General features: G+C 47.1%; 1 protein-coding gene across 1 annotated transcript in view; it reads left to right on the top strand.

Annotated features, from left to right (window-relative positions):
* Positions 1-2,178: 2,178 nt before the first annotated feature.
* Positions 2,179-19,603, top strand: part of SLC25A1 (solute carrier family 25 member 1) — a 33,443-nt gene continuing 16,018 nt past the window's right edge. Inside the window, exon 1 of the mRNA XM_058158480.1 lies at positions 2,179-2,437. Coding sequence (XP_058014463.1) covers positions 2,317-2,437 — 121 coding nt within the window. The 5' untranslated portion in view covers positions 2,179-2,316. The remainder of the gene's footprint in view (positions 2,438-19,603) is intronic.

The following is a 19,603-nucleotide window of genomic DNA, read 5'->3' on the forward strand; positions in this document are numbered from 1 at the left end:
TGGTTCTTCCGGTCTTCCAAACGTGCCCCCAACGTCCTTGTATAGGTAGCCCTCAACTTACAGCCGTTCCGTTTAGCGACCGTTCGAAGTTACAACAGCACTGAAAAAAAGTGGCATGACCATTGTTTCACCCTTAGTGACTCTTGCCAGCATCGCCAGGGTCAAGCGATTTACATTCGGATGCTGGATAACTGGTTCATATTTACGACGGTTCCAGTGTCCCGTGTGTGTGGGTCACATGATCCCCTTTGGTGACCTACTAACAAGCAAAGCAGGGAAGCCAGGTTCGCTTAACGGCCATGTTTCCCCGTTTAACAACTGCAGTGATTCACTTCACAAACTCGGCGAGAAAAGCCGTAAAAAGGAGCCCTTAACAATTTTCTCGCTTTGCAACCTCAATTCTGGGCTCAACTGCGGTCGTACGTCGAGGACTACCTGCACCTGAGATCACCCTCCCCCCAGATATCTAGTCTTCGGGTCCCCCCTGGCGAACAGGGACCAGGTAAACCCTCAGGTGGACTGGGGAAGTCCCAGGTGACATTCTCTTAAGGACCGCTAGAGGGCCCTATGCCCTTAAAACCTCAGCCTCTGAAATCCCCTTGGTCACCACTAGGGGATGCACCTGTCCTGTGCACAGGTACCCTCGCCTTGCAGCGGGGAGGAACCAGAGAGCAACCCCCCCCCTTCCTCGCTGCTAAACTGGGCTTCCTTTGAACTTGTACCTCGGGTTGAGACGACCCCATCCCCAAATAACTCCATTGGGTAGTCTGTAGTACACAGGAAGTGCTGGGCGCAGAGACCTTCCCCATGTAAGGGGGCAGGAGAAAACCCACACAAAGCAGGAAGCAGGCTGGCCACCAACTTTCCCTTCCGTGCAAATCGCGGGTGTGTGTCTATCGTGTGAATGCAACTCCTCCACTCCCGTGCACGCTTCCCAGGGGTTGGGGAGTGGCACGCTCTCGGCTCCACACAGCCAGGAACAGGCTGGCCTCCACGCGCAAAGCTGGGAGGGGGGGATGTGTGAATGCAACCCCTCCAAACCATGCACGCTGCCAGGGGTGGGGGAAGGGGGGAGAAGTAGTGCCCACTTCCCTGTGTGCAGCCAAGAACAGGCTGGCCTCCACACCAGCTTTCCCCTGCCTGCAAAGTGGGGGTTGTGTGAATGCAACCACTCCACCACCACCCCGGCACACTGCCAAGGGGCGGGGCGGTGCCCACTCTGCTCCACGCAGCCAGGAAGTAACTGTAACAGAGTTGGAAGGGACCTTGGAGGTCATGTAGCCCAACCCCCTGCAGGAGGCCTACACTGGGGATTTGAACCCCTTGCCTTTCTGATCGACAAGCTCGCAGGCAGGTGTCCACGCCATCACGTTTCCCCTCTGTGCAAAGTTGGGGGGGGGAGTTGTGTGAATGCAACCCCTCCAACTCCCGTGCACGCTTCCCAGGGGCTAGGGGGCGGTGCCCACTCGGTTTCACACAGGCTGGCCTCCAAACCACCCGCTTCTCCCTCCGTGCAAAAATGGGGGGAGGGTCGGTCATGTGAATGCAACCCCCCCATTCCCGTGCACGCTTCCCAGGGGCTGGGAGTGGCGCCCACTCGACTCCACGCAGCCAGGAACAGGCTAGCCTCCAAGCCACCAGCTTTCCCCTCCATCTAAAGCTGGGGGGGGGGAGGTGTCGTGTGAATGCAACCCCTCCAACCCTGTGCATGCTGCTGGGGGGGGTGGGGAACGGTGCCCAACTCCGCTCTGTGCAGCCAAGAACAGGCTGGCTTCCACACCAGCTTTCCCCTGCCTGCAAAGTGGGGGGTCGTGTGAATGCAACCCCTCCAACCCTGTGCATGCTGCGGGAGGTGGGTGGGAACGGTGCCCAACTCCGCTCTATGCAGCCAAGCTAGCCTCCACACCAGCTTTCCCCTGCGTGCAAAGGTGGGAGTCGTGTGAATGCAACTCACTCCAACTCCCGTGCACGCTTCCCAGGAAGGGGGAGAGGAGGTCGCTCATTCGGCTCCCTACAGCCAGCCGGCTCCACCTTCTCCCCAGCTAGCCGCGCCTTCCAAGCCGAGCGCAGAGCCCGGCCGAGCCGTGACGCCTGCTTGGCCCCGCCCGCCCGTGGGAGTGGAAGGAAGAGAGGGAGGGAAGGAAGAAAGGAAGGGGGCGGCGGCCGGCTGGGAAGGGTTGGCTTGGCTGGGCTGGGCTGGGTTGGCGATCACGCCCCCCGGAGGGGTATATCCGACCAGCGGGCCGCTTGCTTTGCCACCAGCCGCCTCTTCTTCCTCCTCCTCCTCCTCTTCTTCTTCCTCCTCCCGCAACCGCGATGTCTTCCACGCCACCGGCCGCGGGCTTCGTCAGCCCCTTCGCCCGACCCCGCTGCCTGGCCGCCGCAGCCCCGGCCGGCAAAGTCAAGCTGACGCACCCGGGCAAGGCGATCCTAGCAGGTGAGGATGGCGTGGCGCTTGCGACTTTTGGCTTTGGGAACCCCACCCCCACCCCCCCTCAAAAAAAGGCTGCGGGTTGCATGGATGCATGGGCGGGGCTGCTTGGCTGCTGCTTTCCCCCCCCCCCCTCCACCACCACCTCCCTCCCTCCGTGCACCGGGGTTGCAACTTTTCCGGTTGCAACAAAAAGAAAAGAGAGAGAGAGAGAAAAAACACGCGTGGAAAGTCTTTGCTTGGCTGGTCCCACGTTTGATTTAACTCCGCCTGGGTGTTTTACTGGAGAATGGGGGGGGGGATTCTTCCTCCATTTCCCCCCTCCACACCTACCCACCCATGCAACGCTTGGACAGCGCTCTACTTCCGCCTCCAACCCTTTCTTTCTTTCTTTCTTTCTTTCTTTCTTTCTTTCTTTCTTTCTTTCTTTCTTTCTTTCTTTTCGGTTTGCAACCGGTAGTAAAGTGGGGAAAGAAAGAAAAAAGAGGCTGGCGATTCAAACAACTCCTCCCTTCCCCCCCCCCACCCTCCCTTCTCTCGCCATCAGCTGCAGCTTTGGGATTGGCAGGCTGGCATCATCCCTCCTTTTTTGTGGCCGGAGATCATTGGCTTTCGGTTGGAACTGAAGAGTTCCAAGTTTCTAGTCCCTGGGGTTTGTCGTCACGAGGCGTTGGAGGGGAGGGGGGAGGCTGTTTTGACACTGCTTCTTTGGCGGCTCCTTTAAATCCACTGGCAAGTGAGAAGAGCGATTTAATAATAGTGCCATATAGTGAGTGATATCAAAGATGGGGTCTTTGATCGTGGTCGATTAAAGTGACAAAGATTTTAAAAAAAGATGTAGAGACTCTAGAAAGAGTGCAGAGAAGAGCAACAAAGAGGATGAGGGGACTGGAATTGGGAATGTCTAGTTTGATGAAAAGAGGGACTAGGGGAGACATGACAGAAGTCTTCCAATATCTCAGGGGCTGCCCCAAAGAAGAGGGGGTCAAACTATTCTCCAAAGCACCTGAAGGCAAGACAAGAAGCAATGGGTGGAAACTAACCAAGGAGAGAAGCAACTTAGAACTAAGGAGAAATTTCCTGACAGTCGGAACAATTAATCAGTGGAACGACTTTCCTCCAGAAGTTGTGAATGCTCCAACACTGGAAATTTTTAAGAAGAGGTTGGATAACCATTTGTCTGAAGTGGTGTAGGGTTTCCTGCTTAAGCAGAGGGTTGGACTAGAAGACCTCCAAGATCCCTTCCAACTCTGTTATTCTAAGTTCTAAATTCTAAGATGATTTGAACAATCTGGGCCCTCATTTTACCAACCTCGGAAGGATGGAAACCTGAGCCAATTGTGGTTGTTAAATCGAGGACTATCTATAGAGGAAAAAGTGCAAAGAAAAGCAACTTAAGATGATTAAAGGCCTGAAGACAAAAACATATGAAGAACTGTTGCAGGATCTGGGTATGTCTAATTTAATGAAAAGAAGGACTAGGGGAGACATGATAGCGGTCTCCCAATATTTGAGGGGCTGCCCCAGAGAAGAGAGGGGGGTCAAATTATTTCCCAAAGCACCTGAAGGCAGGACACGAAGCAACAGATGGAAACTTATCAAGCAGAGAAGCAATCTGGAATTAAGGAGAAACTTCCTAACAGTTGAGGACAATTAACCAGTGAAACGACTTGCCTCCAGAAGTTGTGGGTGCTCCATCGCTGGAGGCTTTCAAGAAGAGATTGGACAACCATTAGAATGGGATGACATAAGATTTTTTTTTGTTTTTGTTTTCTTTCATATGCTGTTAGGCACAAGGAACCAAAACAACAGCATGAGCTGATCCGAAAAGTTTCGTTTTCTTGTTGCTGGCTTTGTTAACAAGAATCTCATCAGGCTAGCATCTCTTGAGAACAAGGCTCCAAGGGTTTTAGAGTTAGGGGTGTGAGGTCTCCGTCGCTTCCTCTCCTGCAGGGATTTCAAGCTAGCCAAACTCTTAATCCCACCCCTTACTCTTAACTGCAGATTCTCTTACAACCTTCAATGGAATGATTTGTGAGATGCCATATTAAGAGGGGATCTGATTTAGAATAGAACAACAGAGTTGGAAGGGACCTTGGAGGTCTTCTAGTCCAGCCCACTGCTTAGGCAGGAAACCCTGCACCACTTCAGACTAATGGTTGTCCAACATCTTCTTAAAAACTTCCAGTGTTGGAGCATCCACAACTTCTGGAGGCAAGTTGTTCCACTGATTAATTGTTCTAACTGTCAGGAAATTTCTCCTTAGTTTTAATAGAACAGAACAGAATAGAATAGAAGTGTTTTAGCCACTTAAATCCAATCCTCACGCTTATGACTGTTGGAGCGTCCTAAGGTCACATGATCGCCATTTGTGACCTCCCGGCCAGTTCCGACAAATCAAAATCTATGGGAGAAACCAGAGTCACTTTACGACTCTGTGGTTCGCTTAACGACTGCACTGATTCCATTAACGATAGTGGCAAAAAGCTTCTAAAAATTGGCCGTGACTCATTTAAGGACGGCCTTGCTAGGCAAAGGAGGAAATTCCGGTCCCAATTGGATGGTCATAAATTGAGGACTGCAACTTGAACTGCGATGTAAACACACACACAAACACACACACACACAAACACACACGGAATGGCTTGTTTAGTTTTACACGGCCATCGGTTGGATTCTTTCACCAGGTAAATCTGGAAGAGTAACGCAACATGTATCCTTGGTTTGGTGGTCCCACAAACCAAGTTTGGTTCGGTTTCTGCCCGTGTTAGCAAGGAAGGAATACATTTCTTTCTTTTCTTACTTTTTGTTTTTTTGGAAAAAATTCAGGATTCTTTGGCGTTGGACAAGGGGTGAAATCTACTTACCTTCCCTACTGGTTTGGAAGTGTATGTGCTGCGTGCACGCAATCACTTTGCTCACTTGTGCGTGCACATCACATGCATGTGTGGACAGGTTAAAAAACAGGTTACTTCCTTCTTGGTTTTAACCAGGAAGTAACAATGACCAGGTGGGTGGGCAGAGCCTCGCGCCACCATCGCTATCGGTTCTCCGAACCACCCACCACCATCGCTACCGGATCAGCCGAACCGGCCCGAACCGGTAGCATTTCACCCTTGCGTTGGACCTTAGAATCTAGCAAAATTGGATCCGCAGTCAGCCACGCCTGTTGTTGCTTGCGGTTGTTCCGGTCTTGCCTGTTGTTGCTCCTGTGCTGGCTGTGGTTGTTACTCCGGTCTTGCCTGTAGCAAAAAAGTATCTTGCAAGTTTGTTTGGACAGGAATGTTAATGAATGAAGACTTTGTTTTTGGCAGATAGCAAATTTCAAAAAAAAAAAAAAAGGAAAAAAAATTAATACATTTCCAGAATGAGCCTGCTTAGCATCTTCCCCTGACCTTAATTGCATTAAAGAAATGGATTTTGTATGGCATCTTTAATAAGCGGCTATTTAGGTACCACAGAGTCATCAATCCTCTTAGAGTGATTTCTTCCAGAACAAAGGCTCCTTGGTACTTCAAAATACGTGATGCAATTTAATTTTCCTGACCTTAGATTGAGTGGAGCTGAGTTTTGCACGCTAACCCATGTCGTTATTTTACACTTTTCTGGGGTTTTGCAAGCCCAGAAATGTAGATCTCTGTTCGGTCAAACCAGGGCTGATTTGTCCATGGTAAACATTCCCTGGAAAAACCAAGGTATATGGGATCCATGGGACTCTCTGAGCTTGGTGGTTTTCTTGAAGACGTTTCATGACCCAACTAGGTAACATCATCAGTGCTAGAAGAGAATGGGGTTCGCAGAGAGGAGGAAGATTGTGAGGTAGTCCCTTGGTGCTCTCTGAGCTTGGTGGTTTTCTTGTAGATGTTTCACGACCCAACTAAGTAACATCATCAGTGCTAGAAGAGAATGGGGTTTGCAGAGAGCAGGAAGACGGTGAGGTAGTCCCTTGGTGCTCTCTGAGCTTGGTGGTTTTCTTGAAGACGTTTCATGTCCCAACTAGGTAACATCATCAGTGCTAGAAGAGAATGGGGTTTGTGGAGAGGAGGAAGGCTGTGAGGGTCCCTTCTAACTCTGTTATTCTGTGGTTCATTGTCTTGGGAATCGGCCATTTTGCTCCCTCCGGATTCTGTGGCTGGTACGTTATCCTTTCCGTGCCTGAAGATCTCGCTGCTGAGCTGTTCTCCTCCAGTGCAGTTGCTCTCTGGGAACCTCATGCTGACAGCTGGCTGATGTTACAAGTGCACTTCGTTTTTCCTCCCGCTGACAGGTCTTGCGCTGTGCATGTTAAAAAGGAGGCTGGTTTTTCAGGGCCTTAAAAACAGGAAGAACTGTCGCTCAACGACAAACCAGTTTTGCATCCCCCAAATCCTTGGATCCCATCAGTTCCTCTCCAGATATAGTTGGGAGGCTGGGAAGCTACCTCCAAGTCTCATGGTGTTGTTGTTGTTAGTTGCAAAGTTGTGTCCGACCCATCGCAACCCCATGGACAACATTCCTCCAGGCCTCCCTGTCCTCTACCATCCTCTACCAATCTTGGTGTTAGTACTAGACCAGCAGTCTAGCGAACAATATCCTAATCAAGGAACTACCAACTAATCCGTCTGATCAAGGACCGACTAAAGAACTGACAGGGCAGACCATAAAGTACATAAGCGACAGAGCAAACCCAACTCTCTTCTAGCACTGATGATGTTTCCTAGTCGGGTCATGAAACATCTGCAAGAAAACAGCCAAGCTTAGAGAGCACCAAGGACCCCACCCTCCTCCTCCTCTCACACCCTCCGTTCTCACCTTCCTCCTCCTCCCAAACTCCCACCCTTTGTTGTGGTCCGCCAGCAGCATGTGGAGCTAGTAGTGGAGTCGGACAGTCAGGAAGTTGGGGAGGACCATGGGCCAGTCCTGGACTCTGGGGAAGGCCCAGATGAGAATTCTGCATCGGAGGCAGAGATGGGGCCAGGGCCATCTGGGAGCGATGCGCGGACTCCGGAGCCTCCAGAGGCGGACAGCAGAGAGACAGAGGAACAGGAGGAGCCTGTTCCTAGTGCACGCATGCAAAGAGCTGCCAGAAGGCAAGAGCAGCTAAAGCAAAAAGGACGACTCGGGAGTAAGGCCAGGAAATGATTGGCCCTTCCCATAAGGCTTAAAAGAGTAGAAACAGTTCTTGGGCTCTTTGTAGGAAAGCAATGTTGCTACATTTGTTCTAGTCTGCCTCTCTTGTTTCTGAACTTTGTGGGGCTTTGCCAAGAAAAGCCTTCAGCAGGGTGCCAAAGAAGACAAAGGTTTGTGATAAGGTTGAAGGACTTTTTCTGAAGGACTTTGTTTTGGACTTAATTTGGACTAAGCTGAGAATGAAGTAATTCTCAGCTGTTCTAATAAAATATGTTTGTTTAGGACTGATTGTGTCTGGTAATAACTACTTGGGCCTGGGTCACAACACCTTTCTAGCACTGATACTTACCTAGTTTAGGTCATAAAACGTCTTCAAAAAAGCCACCCAGCTCTCAGAGGACCAAGGACCTCACAGTTCAACCCTGAGCTACAAATAGCGTGTTTCCCCAAAAATAAGACCGGGTCTTATATTAACTTTTGCTCCAAAAGACACATTGGGGCTTATTTTCTGGTTAGGTCTTATTTTGGGGGAAATACGGTACTAAATGCATCCATCTGGCTGACAATCTTAACTGGGGCTTATTTTGGGGGTAGGGCTTATATTACGAGCATCCTGAAAAATGATGCTAGGACTTATTTTCCAGTTGGGTCTTATTTTCGGGGAAACAGGGTATTCTCTTCTAAATGAGGAATTAGCAAGACACGCCTTTCCAGCAGACTGGATTCTCCTGTGCACTTCTGTTTAAAGTGGTTCCACCCCTTCTTTCTTCAACAAAACTTAATTGTTAGCTCATCTACCATTGTAAGCTGCAAACCACTGTTTACAGACGATGATAATCAAGTTGAGACATCATCTTAAGCAGAAACCACGAAAGAACATCACGAATGGAATCTTCCTACCCGTACATATTAATGGAAGATGATGTAATACAGGTAGACCTCGACTTACGACCACAATTGACCCCAACATTACTGTTGTTAAGTGAAACATTCATTAAGTGAGATTTGTCCACCTTACGACTTTTCTTGCCGCAACTGTTAAAGTGAATCGCTGCCGTTGTTAAGTGGGTTAACACGGTTGTTAAATGAACCCGGCTTCTCCGTTGACTTTGCTAATCAGGAGGTCACCAAAGGGGATCATGTGATGACCCCGGGGACACGGCAACCGTCGTAAATACGAGTCGGCTCCCGAGCGTCTGAATTTTGATCATGGGACCATGGGGATGCTACAGCGGTCATGAAGTGTGAAAAACAGTGATCAGTCACTTTTTTTCCAGGCCCGTCGTAACTGCGAGCGGTCACTAAATGAACTGTTGTAAGTCGAGGACCACTTGGGATGATTATTCACCGACTTTCCACCCAAACCCCAAGGACTTGGCTCCAATCCCTGGGAGCTTTATTCCCTGTTTTTGTTGCAGTTGCAATGGAAAGAGAAAAGATTTTGAAATCCCTTGCAAAATTTCAGATTTCTACCAAGTTTGTCGATCGAAAGGGTCAGCAATTCAGCGGTTCGAGTCCCTAGTGCTGCCGCGTAACGGGGTGAGCTCCCGTTCCTTGTCCCAGCTTCTGCCAACCTAGCAGTTCGAAAGTAGGTAAAAAATGCAAGTAGAAAAATAGGGACCACCTTTGGTGAGAAGGGAATAGCGTTCCGTGCACCTTTGGCATTAAGTCATGCCGGCCACGTGACCACGGATACGTCTTCGGACAGCGCTGGCTCTTCGGCTTTGAAACGGAGATGAGCACCGCCCCCTAGAGTAGGGAACGACTAGCACATATGTGCGAGGGGAACCTTTACCTTTTATATCTTTGACTAGTTTTCATATCTTTTCAATAAATCGCCGCTGTAATTTCATCTATTTTTATCTTAATAGGAAAACCTTGGAAGTTTTTCAAATATATTTTAATACATGTAGTAGACTTTAAGCCCATGTACCTTTTGTGATGGTAATAGGTTCATAAGTCACTCGCCAAAGAGAAATTACTTTTACTCAGTTGGGGGTAATTTACACTGGTTAAATTAAAAGGGATGCGGTGACTCAGTGGCTAAGACACTGAGCTTGTCGATCGAAAGGTCGGCAGTTCAGCGGTTCGAATCCCTAGCGCCGCGTGATGGGGTGAACTCCCGTGACTTGTCCCAGCTTCTGCCAACCTAGCAGTTCGAAAGCACGTAAAAAAAAATGCGAATAGAAAAATAGGGACCACCTTTGGTGGGAAGGGAAGAGGGTTCCGTGCGCCTTTGGCGTTGAGTCACGGCGGCCAGATGGCCAGATGTCTTCGGACAGCGCTGGCTCTTCGGCTTTGAAACGGAGATGAGCTCTGCCCCCTAGAGTCGGGAACGACTAGCACATATGTGCGAGGGGAACCTTTACCTTTACCAAGCATTTCTCTCTTGGGTGGATGGAAACCCTTGCTCCAAAGAGGCACCGTTGGCCGTGACTCGGATAGCCCTGAAATAACACCTCGTCATGCTCCAAAAGCAGATTTTTTGAGGGGAGTGTTAACTGACGCTTGTAGGATTGTGAAAGACGTGTGTGTGTGTGTGAAAGAACCTGTTCTTGTAAAATGAAGGACAGTGTGTTGCTTCACTCTCTTCGTTTCAGGCTTTTATCTGCAACGGTTGTTGACATAGAGTGTTTACCGGCCTGACTACATGCCCTGGAGGCCCGAAGCTTTTCCCATTTACTGTTCTCATTGAAGCATCAAATGGAAAGCAGGAGGCTCTTTCATCCTCCAGAAAATATGATTTTTATGGGCCCAGAGCAGCCACAACCATCGAGGAGGGAGGTGAAGAGTAAAAGCCCATCCATCCGCTGTTAACTTTTCTGTAAATAAAAATACTCCGGATTTCAACCGAGACTGCTCGTTAGACCAAAACTTGGTCTCTTCCTAAGGATGAATAAAAGAATAATAGAATATAACAGAGTTGGAAGGGACCTTTAGAGGTCTTCTAGTTCCACCCTCTGCTTAGCCAGGAAAGCTTACACTACTTCAGACAAACGGTTATCCAACATCTCCTTAAAAGCTTCCAATGTTGGAGCATTTACAACTTCTGGTGGCAAGTTGTTCCACTCATTAATTGTTCCACTGATTAATTGTTGTATTCAATATGGTGAGAGATCTTAAAATCATTCCTAATGATCTTCAGAAGGTTGTGGACCAAGCTGTTTGTAGAGCTCAGAAGCCCTAAGCTGCTAAACTGCATTCAGGTCTCTGGCAAAATCTGATCTCGGCTCCTGTGCTTTTCAAAACTTGGTTTATTATCGTAGTGGGTTGCGTGAACCCAGGAAACGTTAATGAAGCATTGTTAAGCACATTTTGTGTGCGGTATAGAAGCTCTGGTAACCTGTTTTTCTACTGTGTATGCATTTATTTTATTTATTATAAATTATACAACATCTAGAAATTGTGCCATCTCTCCCACATAGCGCAACTCTGGCTATTTGTGTCTTGTGTGCGTATCGATTTTATTCAAGTTTTATTTTAATTAGGAAGATAAAAAGGAAAGGGACGTGGTGGTTAAGTGGCTAAGATGCTGAGCTTGTTGATCAAAAGGTCGGCAGTTCAGGGGTTCGAATCTGTAGTGCCGCGTAACGGGGGGAGCTCCCGTGACTTGTCTCAGCTTCTGCCAACCTAGCAGTTCGAAAGCAGATAAAAAATGCAAGTAGAAAAATAGGGACCACCTTTGGTGGGAAGGTAACAGCGTTCCGTGCGCCTTTGGCGTTGAGTCATTCTGGCCACATGACCATGGAGACGTCTTCAGACAGCGCTGGCTCTTCAGCTTTGAAACAGAGATGAGCACCGCCCCCTAGAGTCGGGAACGACTAGCACGTATGTGCGAGGGGAACCTTTACCTATGAAAAGGAATGCAAACTAAGAGGAAAAAAATCAAAATCGGAGAGAAAACTAGAATTGCAAGAAAGGAGAGAAAAATAGAAAAGAAAGAACAAAAGCAAGAAGTAGTAACTTTCAATCGTCTTTGTAGATACAATTACACATTTACCTCTTACTCTGTGGTTAACAACCTAACACTCCTCTTTTTACCATCTATCTTGTCTAATCATTAAACCATAACTCGTAAGTTCAATTTTTTCCCCTTGTTTCTGCAAAAAAGTGCATAAGAGATTTCCAATCAGCAATAAAGGCAGATACATTGGTGTTTGGTTTTTTCCCTCTGATCAAAGAAGTCAGTTTAGCCATCTCGGTGAGTTCCAGCATCTTCACCCTCCTTTCCTCATTGTGGCGAACGCTGAACGTTTCCATCTTTGTGCGTACAAAAAAAACCCCACCTCCTTTTTCTATTGTGTTCTTGTGGACAGCAGGGCGCTTTATTGCCTTTGTAAATTCTCTTTCCAGTTCTTGATTTGCCCCTTGGAGAAATGACTCTGCAAAGAAGAGAAAGCGGGCGGGGGGGGGGGGGGGAAGAGATTTTGTCCTGCTGTTCTTGGCACTTTTCTCAGCATGCAACTCAATCCTCTGAGCCTCTGGTGGCTCAGACTGCTAAGACAGTCTGTTATTAACAGCAGCTGCTTGCAATTACTGCAGGTTCAAGCCCCACCAGGCCCAAGGTTGACTCAGCCTTCCATCCTTTATAAGGTAGGTAAAATGAGGACCCAGCTTGTTGAGGGCAATAAGTTGACTTTGTATATAATATACAAATAGGATGAAGACTATTGCTTGACATAGTGTAAGCCGCCCTGAGTCTTCGGAGAAAGGTGGGATATAAATGCAAATTTTAAAAAAATCAATGTTTTAGATTGGCTCTAAAGCAGTGGTGAAATCCAGCAGGTTCTGAGAGGTTCGGGAGAACCGGTAGCGGAAATTTTGAGTAGTTTGGAGAAGCGGCAAATATCACCTCTGGCTGGCCCCAGAGTGGGGTGGGAATGGAGATTTTGCAGTATCCTTCCCCCAGGAGTGGGGAGGGAATGGGGATTTTGCAGTATCCTTCCCCCAGAAGTGGGATGGGAATGGAGATTTTGCAATATCCTTCCCCCAGGAGTGGGGAGGGAATGGAGATTTTGCAGTATCTTTCCCCTGGAGTGGGGTGGGAATAGAGATTTTGCAGTACCCTTTCCCCAGGAGTGGGGAGGGAATGGAGATTTTGCAGTATCCTTCCCCCAGGAGTGGGGAGGGAATGGGGATTTTGCAGTATCCTTCCCCCAGAAGTGGGATGGGAATGGAGATTTTGCAGTATCCTTCCCCTGGAGTGGGGAGGGAATGGAGATTTTGCAGTACCCTTCCCCCAGGAGTGGGGAGGGAATGGAGATTTTGCAGTATCTTTCCCCTGCCACGCCCACCAAGCCACACCACGCCCACCAAGCCACACCTACAGAACCGGTAGTAAAAAAAATTGTATTTCACCACTGCTCTAAAGTTGGATGTTTGCATGGGGAAAAACACGTCTGCGGAGCTTTTTTGGAACATGTTCGTTGTATAGATGTACAATGACAATAACGGTTATTATATACTTTATTCATTAAACATGAAACTCAAGTTGAAATGAAAATGAAACTCCTTGCTGCTTGCTGCAAGGAGGTGAATTGCTGGGAGGCAGAGGCCAAAGGGGGGGTGGTACATTTGGTGTATAAGACTTACCCAAATTTTCACCCTCTTTTGTGGGGGGGGGGTTTGGTGTGTCTTATGCTCTGAAAAATACGGTACCTGTAATTAGAGCAACTGTTCCTCCTTTCCATGGTTTTAAGCAAGGAGAGTCCAGGATGGTGGCAAGGACCTCAAACCCATAGCTTGATATATTCCCTCCCACACACACCTCCCCCTGGGGCTACCCTCTGTCCCCTCCCAGATTAAAACCTTCTTCTGCAGTTAGAGGAAAAGAATGACGTTTATATCTGGCGTTTCAGCCTTCAGCCTCAGCCAAGAGGGAGTTGCCAAACATTCCTTGCTGAAGGTCACTACCAGCGGTCACTCTTGGAAGTAGGGAAAAAAAGGCGGGGGCGGGGGGTCCTATTGATTTCTCCTTTGCCCTACCTGGAGAGTCGGCTGTCAACTCTACCTTCGGAGGGGTTTTGCTTCGCTCAACCCAACTGTGGCGAATTGCACGCCTACCCTTCTGACACCATTCCAAATTCTGGCTCCAAGTTCTCACATGGCAACGTAGCCGTGGCTTGTTGGGTGGGAGAGTTGAGGAGGTTGGGGGAAAAAAACAACAAACCATGGTTGGCTGCATTGGGCCAGGAAACTGGAGCCAAACGTTAAGGCCCTCGAAGGCAAAGGAGGTGGATTTTGCAGGGCATGTTCAGCCGTGCACTTTTTGGGGAGGCGGAAATTGCTCCATCGTTCCGCGAATGGATTGTTCTTGTGGTTTATAAGCTGCTTGAACACTTCGAAGCCGTGTTTAGCAACTTTTGAGATGGACTTCAGCTCCCGGAATTCCCCAGCTAGCAGGCTTTAAGATGGGTGGACTTCAACTCCCAGAATTCCCCAGCTAGCATGCTTTAAGATGGGTGGACTTCAACTCCCAGAATTCCCCAGCCAGCATGCTTTAAGATGGGTGGACTTCAACTCCCAGAATTCCCGAGCCAGCTTTCTTTAAGATGGGTGGGCTTCAACTCCCAGAATTCCCCATCCTTCCCCAAAGAATGACAATAGCAGTGTTCCAATATTTGAGGGGCTGCCACAAAGAAGAAGCGGTCAACCTATTTTCCAGAAGGCAGGACAAGAAACAATGGATGGACAATTATCAAGGAGAGAAGCAATGTAGAATTAAGGAGAAATTTCCTAACAGTGAGAACAGTTAACCAGTGGAACTGCTTGCCTCTAGAAGTTGTGGGTGCTGGAGGTTTTTAAGAAAAAATTGTACAACCATTTGTCTGAAGTGGTGTAGGGTTTCCTGCTTGAGCAGGGGGTCGGGACTAGAAGACCTCCAAGGTCCCTTCCAACTCTGATTCTGTTAAGTTGCTAGTCCTTAGGGGCACTCCTGGCGAAGGACGGAAGCAAGGCTGGGTTTTCTGGCTAGAAGATTTGGAAACGTGCTCAGAAGTTTAATGGTGGCTTTTGCTGTGTCTTTTTTTTTTCTTCTTCTATTTTTCCATGCTGAATAGTTCGCCCTGTCTCTTTCTTGAGTTTGCTAAATAGCCAGCTCGGTGCCAAAGTAGGCAGATTAGACACGGCCAGTTGAATAGGAGGGAGGCCCAGCCTAATCTAACCCCGAAGGCGCATTTATCTTTTCATCTACCAGATGGTTCTGCAAAGTACATTTCAGCTTGGATTCAGGACCGTATTGGGAAAAAGCAGGAACTCTAAAAGTTTCTGGCTTTGTTCTTTCTTGAAAATATATATATACATGTGTGTGTATATATATATGTATGTATATGTGTGTGTGTATATATATATATATATATATATATATATATGTCTTTGGTTATTCGGGTTTTCTCTCGCGTAAAATTGGAAGTGTCTTGGCGACGTTTCGGCGAAGTCTCATTCGTCATCTTCAGGCTGGTGTTTACAGCTTCGTACTTCTAGGAGCAATGTGCGAATAACCAAAGACCTACATACAAACACCCGCGAAAACCTCAGAAAACATATATGTATGTATGTATGTATGTATGTATGTATGTATGTCACATTATGGCACATAAGAACAAAGCCAAAAACTCCAGCCTGAAGATGATGAGTGAGATCTCATCGAAACATTGCCTAAATACTTTCAATCTTACACGGGAAAAGACCCGAACATACCAAAACCTGCATACATATACCCGTGAAAACCTACGAAAACAAATGTGTGTGTGTGTGTATCTATATATTGCAAACAAGACAACAATATATGCTTTGAAGTTTGCAATTGCCCTGGGGAAAAAAAATTGGCTTTTGCTTGCTTAAACAAAGAGAAATGGGTCAGGGTTGATGGATTTCTCTCAATCCTTTGCTGCTGTAAGGACAGATTGATGCTTCGTTCTTTGTTTATTTATCCGGTAAATGCATTTCTCTCTTGCCGCAGTCATCAATCAGCTCTACGGGTGATTCCCAGAATCAGACAGAAAATACGCAAGCAAAAATCCCTACACTTCCAACCCATAGGTTTGATGCTGAGCCGTTGTGGGTTTCAATTTCAGTCGCTACCGGTTTCCTCCCAGGTGCTCACGGTTCTGCACATGCGCAAAGACGTTCGGGCGGGTGGGAGGAACCGTCGCTACCAGTTCGCCCAAACCGGGGCGAACCGGGAGCAACCCACCACTGGTATGTTTAACCCGGTCTGTGGAAGAAGCCACAATGAGCAGAATTTGTGCACGGGGCTAAGCAACCAAAGATGGTTTGAATAGCGGCACAGCTGAGTTCATGGTACGTGTCGGTAACCCTCGACGTACAACCATTTTGTTTAGTGACCGTTCAAAGTAAAAAAAAAAAGTGATAATACTCGAATCAACCATCTGGAGAACAGAAGCCTCTGAAAGTCGGATTTTAAAAAGGTTACTTAATATAAAATATAAATATAATCATCATCTTCTTTTAATGACCTCTTGCGGGGTGGAGACTGGGCAACTGAATGGAGCAAGCAAGAGTGGCCGGATGCCCTTCCTGTCGCCAGTGCGGAGTTTTGTTCAGCAGAGAGATTCTCATTGTGCCCAGAGAGAGAAATATCTGCCTCTCCCTAGGATCGAACTCCTAGCCTCCTGACTGTGAGGCGAGAGCTCCTCTTCTAGGCTACCGCACCTCTCTTATAAATAAATATTATAATAATGTTAATATAAAATAGGTGGAATGTATATAGAATACGGCTCGACCTCGACTTACATCCATTTGTTTAGTGACTCTTCAGAGTTACAATGGCACTGAAAGTGTGACTTAAGATCGGTCCTCATACTTACGACTACTGCAGCATCCCCATCGCATGTGAACAAAATTCAGGCCTTTAGCAACCGGCATGGATTTATGATGGTCGCAGCATCCTGAGGTCACTGATCATCATTTGTGACCTTCCCAGCCGGCTTCCGATAAGCAAAGTCAAAGGGAGGGGATCTGGATTCGCTTAACGACCGTGTGATTCACTTAACAACCGTGGCCAGAAAGGGTGAAAACCGGCACAACCGATTTAAGGAATGTGAAATATAAACCAGCGACCGCCTTGCTTAGCGGGCAAAAATTCTGGTCCCGATTGATGTCATTGTTTTCCCCCCCCCAGTGCTGTTGCAACTTAGGACGGTCACTAAAAGGAATGGTTGGGAATCGAAGACTACTTGAAGTGACATGGAAAGGAGAAACGTTGCAAGGGAAGATAAAATTAGCTTTTATCCTCTGTGTTTGGTTCCGACTTTGGGAGCCGGAAAAATTCAGGAAGAACAAGAGGAAGTTTGAACATCGTCCCAAAAAAAGGATTTAGTTATAAATTAGCTTTCATCACCGAGGGATATGAAGTAGGACTTTTAATAGCTGTGCAGGAACAGGCATAATTTAATCAGCAAGGAACATTGGAAGAAACAGGAATCCCAACAGCTTCTTCTTGTAATGCTGGAGTTCAAACGGACAAACAAACAGAGATTGTTCAATTGGTTAAAATCCAAAATGTTGGAAATTGGAGTCACGTTGAATTGGAAGCTCATGACTTGAACGTTTTTCCTTTCTTTTTGGTGGGAAAGACATAATTTTGGCTTTGAGTGGCCAAATAGCACGATTATGTCTTTAGAACTGTGGATTTGTGCTCATTTAAATTTTAAACCAACAGGCTTGGGTGCTTTCCTTCCACCCAATTGAAATGATGTTGGCTCCAAACCTAACAGTGTGATTTTATTATTTAAAGCATTCATATCTATTATCGAGTGGCCTAGAGGTGTAGCTCTCGCCTCACAATCAGGAGGCTGTGAGTTCGATCCTAGATAGAGGCAGATATTTCTCTCTCTGGACACAAATGAAAATATACCTACTGAACAAAACTCCACATTGGCGACAGGAAAGACATCTGGCCAGTAAACACTCACTCCATTCTGTTGCCCAAGACTACACCTCACAATGGATGATGGGGTCTTTAAAAGAAGATGATTCATATCTATTGTCAACTGACTGACTAACCCAACCAAGCAAGGACGGTGGAGACGATCCAATCTCTTTATGCAAAACTTTATTGAGTACATCATTTTGGCACTGCTTTAAGGCAAAACCATCTCTAGCTAATTCCCGCGCAATCACACATAATCAAAGTATAGAATTTTCCCTCCCCCTGTTAGTGCCGGTCACATTGTCCAATTGAGTGTCATTGTATTGTTATGAGAAAGTGTCTTCGGGTTTTTCAAACACCTTGCTGAGGTGGCCTTGGCTCTCACGGCTTGTCTTCTTGATGTTTGAGCCTACATACCATTTCACCCTTCACTCCCCCCACCCCAGTTCGTCATTGGCCAGCTGAGAAGCCATAGTGGTTGCAACAGCATAAGTGCGCTTTGAACTTGGCATCTTATATGCATTTTAGCCAGAAAGCATCTCAAAAGTAGATTAGAGAGAGAGAAGCGTACAACAAGGACTTTATTGCAGCTTTTTTCATTTTGAGGAATGGCAGGAGAGGAACGAGCGCAGGGGAGGGCAGAGGAAAAGTATTATGTTGGATAAGAAATTCGTGGTTGCTTCGGAAGACGGTGAGAAGACAGAAAAAGCAGTCCTTGACATACAACAGATCATTTAGTGACCATTCAAAGTTACAGTGACACTGAAAACAGGCGATTTACGATCGCTTAGGACTGCTGCGGCATCACACGATCAAAAATCCAGACACTTGGGAAGTCGCATAAATGATGGTCGCATAAATGGGTCATAGGCAGTGGTGAAATGGGAAATTTGTTGCTACTGGTTCTTTGGGCATGGCTTGGTGGGGGAGTAATGTGACTGGGTAGGTGTAGCCAACTTTTTTTTTTTCACTTTTAAAAGCATTTTTCCTACAACCTCTTTGGCCGAAGAGGTTGTAAAAAAAATGCTTTTAAAAGGCTCTGACAATCCCAGCTGAGTTGCCTGATCGTCAGAACCTTTTAAAAGCATTTTTACAACCTCTTTGGCTGAAGAGGTTATAGAAAAAAATGCTTTTAAAAGGCTGTGATGATCCCAGCTGAGCTGAACAATCACCAGAGGCTTTTTTTTTTTTACTTTTAAAAGCATTTTTTTCGGCCGAAGAAAAAATACTTCTAAAAGTAAAAAAAAAAAAAACTCTGATGATTGCGTGGCTCAGCTGGGCATGGGGGTGGTGGGCAGGGCTTTTGCTACCAGTTCTCCAAACTACCCACCGCCATCGCTACCAGATCGGGCAATCCGGTCCGAACTGGGAGCATTTCACCCTTGGTCATAGGATCCCTTTTTCGTAACCTTCTGTGCAGCAAAAACCAAGATGCACTTAACAGCCGTGCTGCTAGCGTCATACGTGCAGTGATTCCCTCAAGAAAGGGAATAAAACGGGGCAAAATTCCCTTAAGAAATATTTCTTTTGTAGCAACGGGAATTTTGGGCTGAATGGTGGTCGTAAGTCCGAGGACGACCTGGATTCCCATTTTGCATTTGCTTGGAGAGTTTGAAGGATCTTCTCCTCCTTCCTAAGGCATCTTGTCTTCTCCATAACGGTCTTCGAGCAATGCATCTTTGAGAAGCGCTCCAGACAGTTTCTAATCTTCCGGTGTCAGAAGGGTGAAATATGACATAGATAGAAAGGCCAGCTGTCAACTTGAGTCATACTGAGAAAGTTCCCGAGTTCTATATTTTCTTAGTGCTGGAGCCCAAGTTATTTTAGGGGCGAGGTTCAGTCGCTCAGTTCCTCCCTGCTCCCCTGTTAAAAAACGGAGCGTTTTCTTTTTTTTTAATCATGCAATGTTAGCGAGGAAGAATTTTAGATGGGATTAAAAACTGCGAAAAGGAAAAGAAAAATGAGAAGAACGCTGACTGCGAAGGTCACAAATAGGGCCATCACGTAACAGTAAAAGTAAAGGTTCCCCTCGCACATATGTGCTAGTCGTTCCCGACTCTAGGGGGCGGTGCTTATCTCCGTTTCAAAGCCGAAGAGCCAGCGCTGTCTGAAGACGTCTCTGCGGTCATGTGGCCGGCATGACTCAACACCAAAGGCGCACGGAACGCTGT

This window comes from Ahaetulla prasina, chromosome 15 (genome assembly GCF_028640845.1).
Source record: "Ahaetulla prasina isolate Xishuangbanna chromosome 15, ASM2864084v1, whole genome shotgun sequence".
Lineage (NCBI taxonomy): Eukaryota > Metazoa > Chordata > Lepidosauria > Squamata > Colubridae > Ahaetulla > Ahaetulla prasina.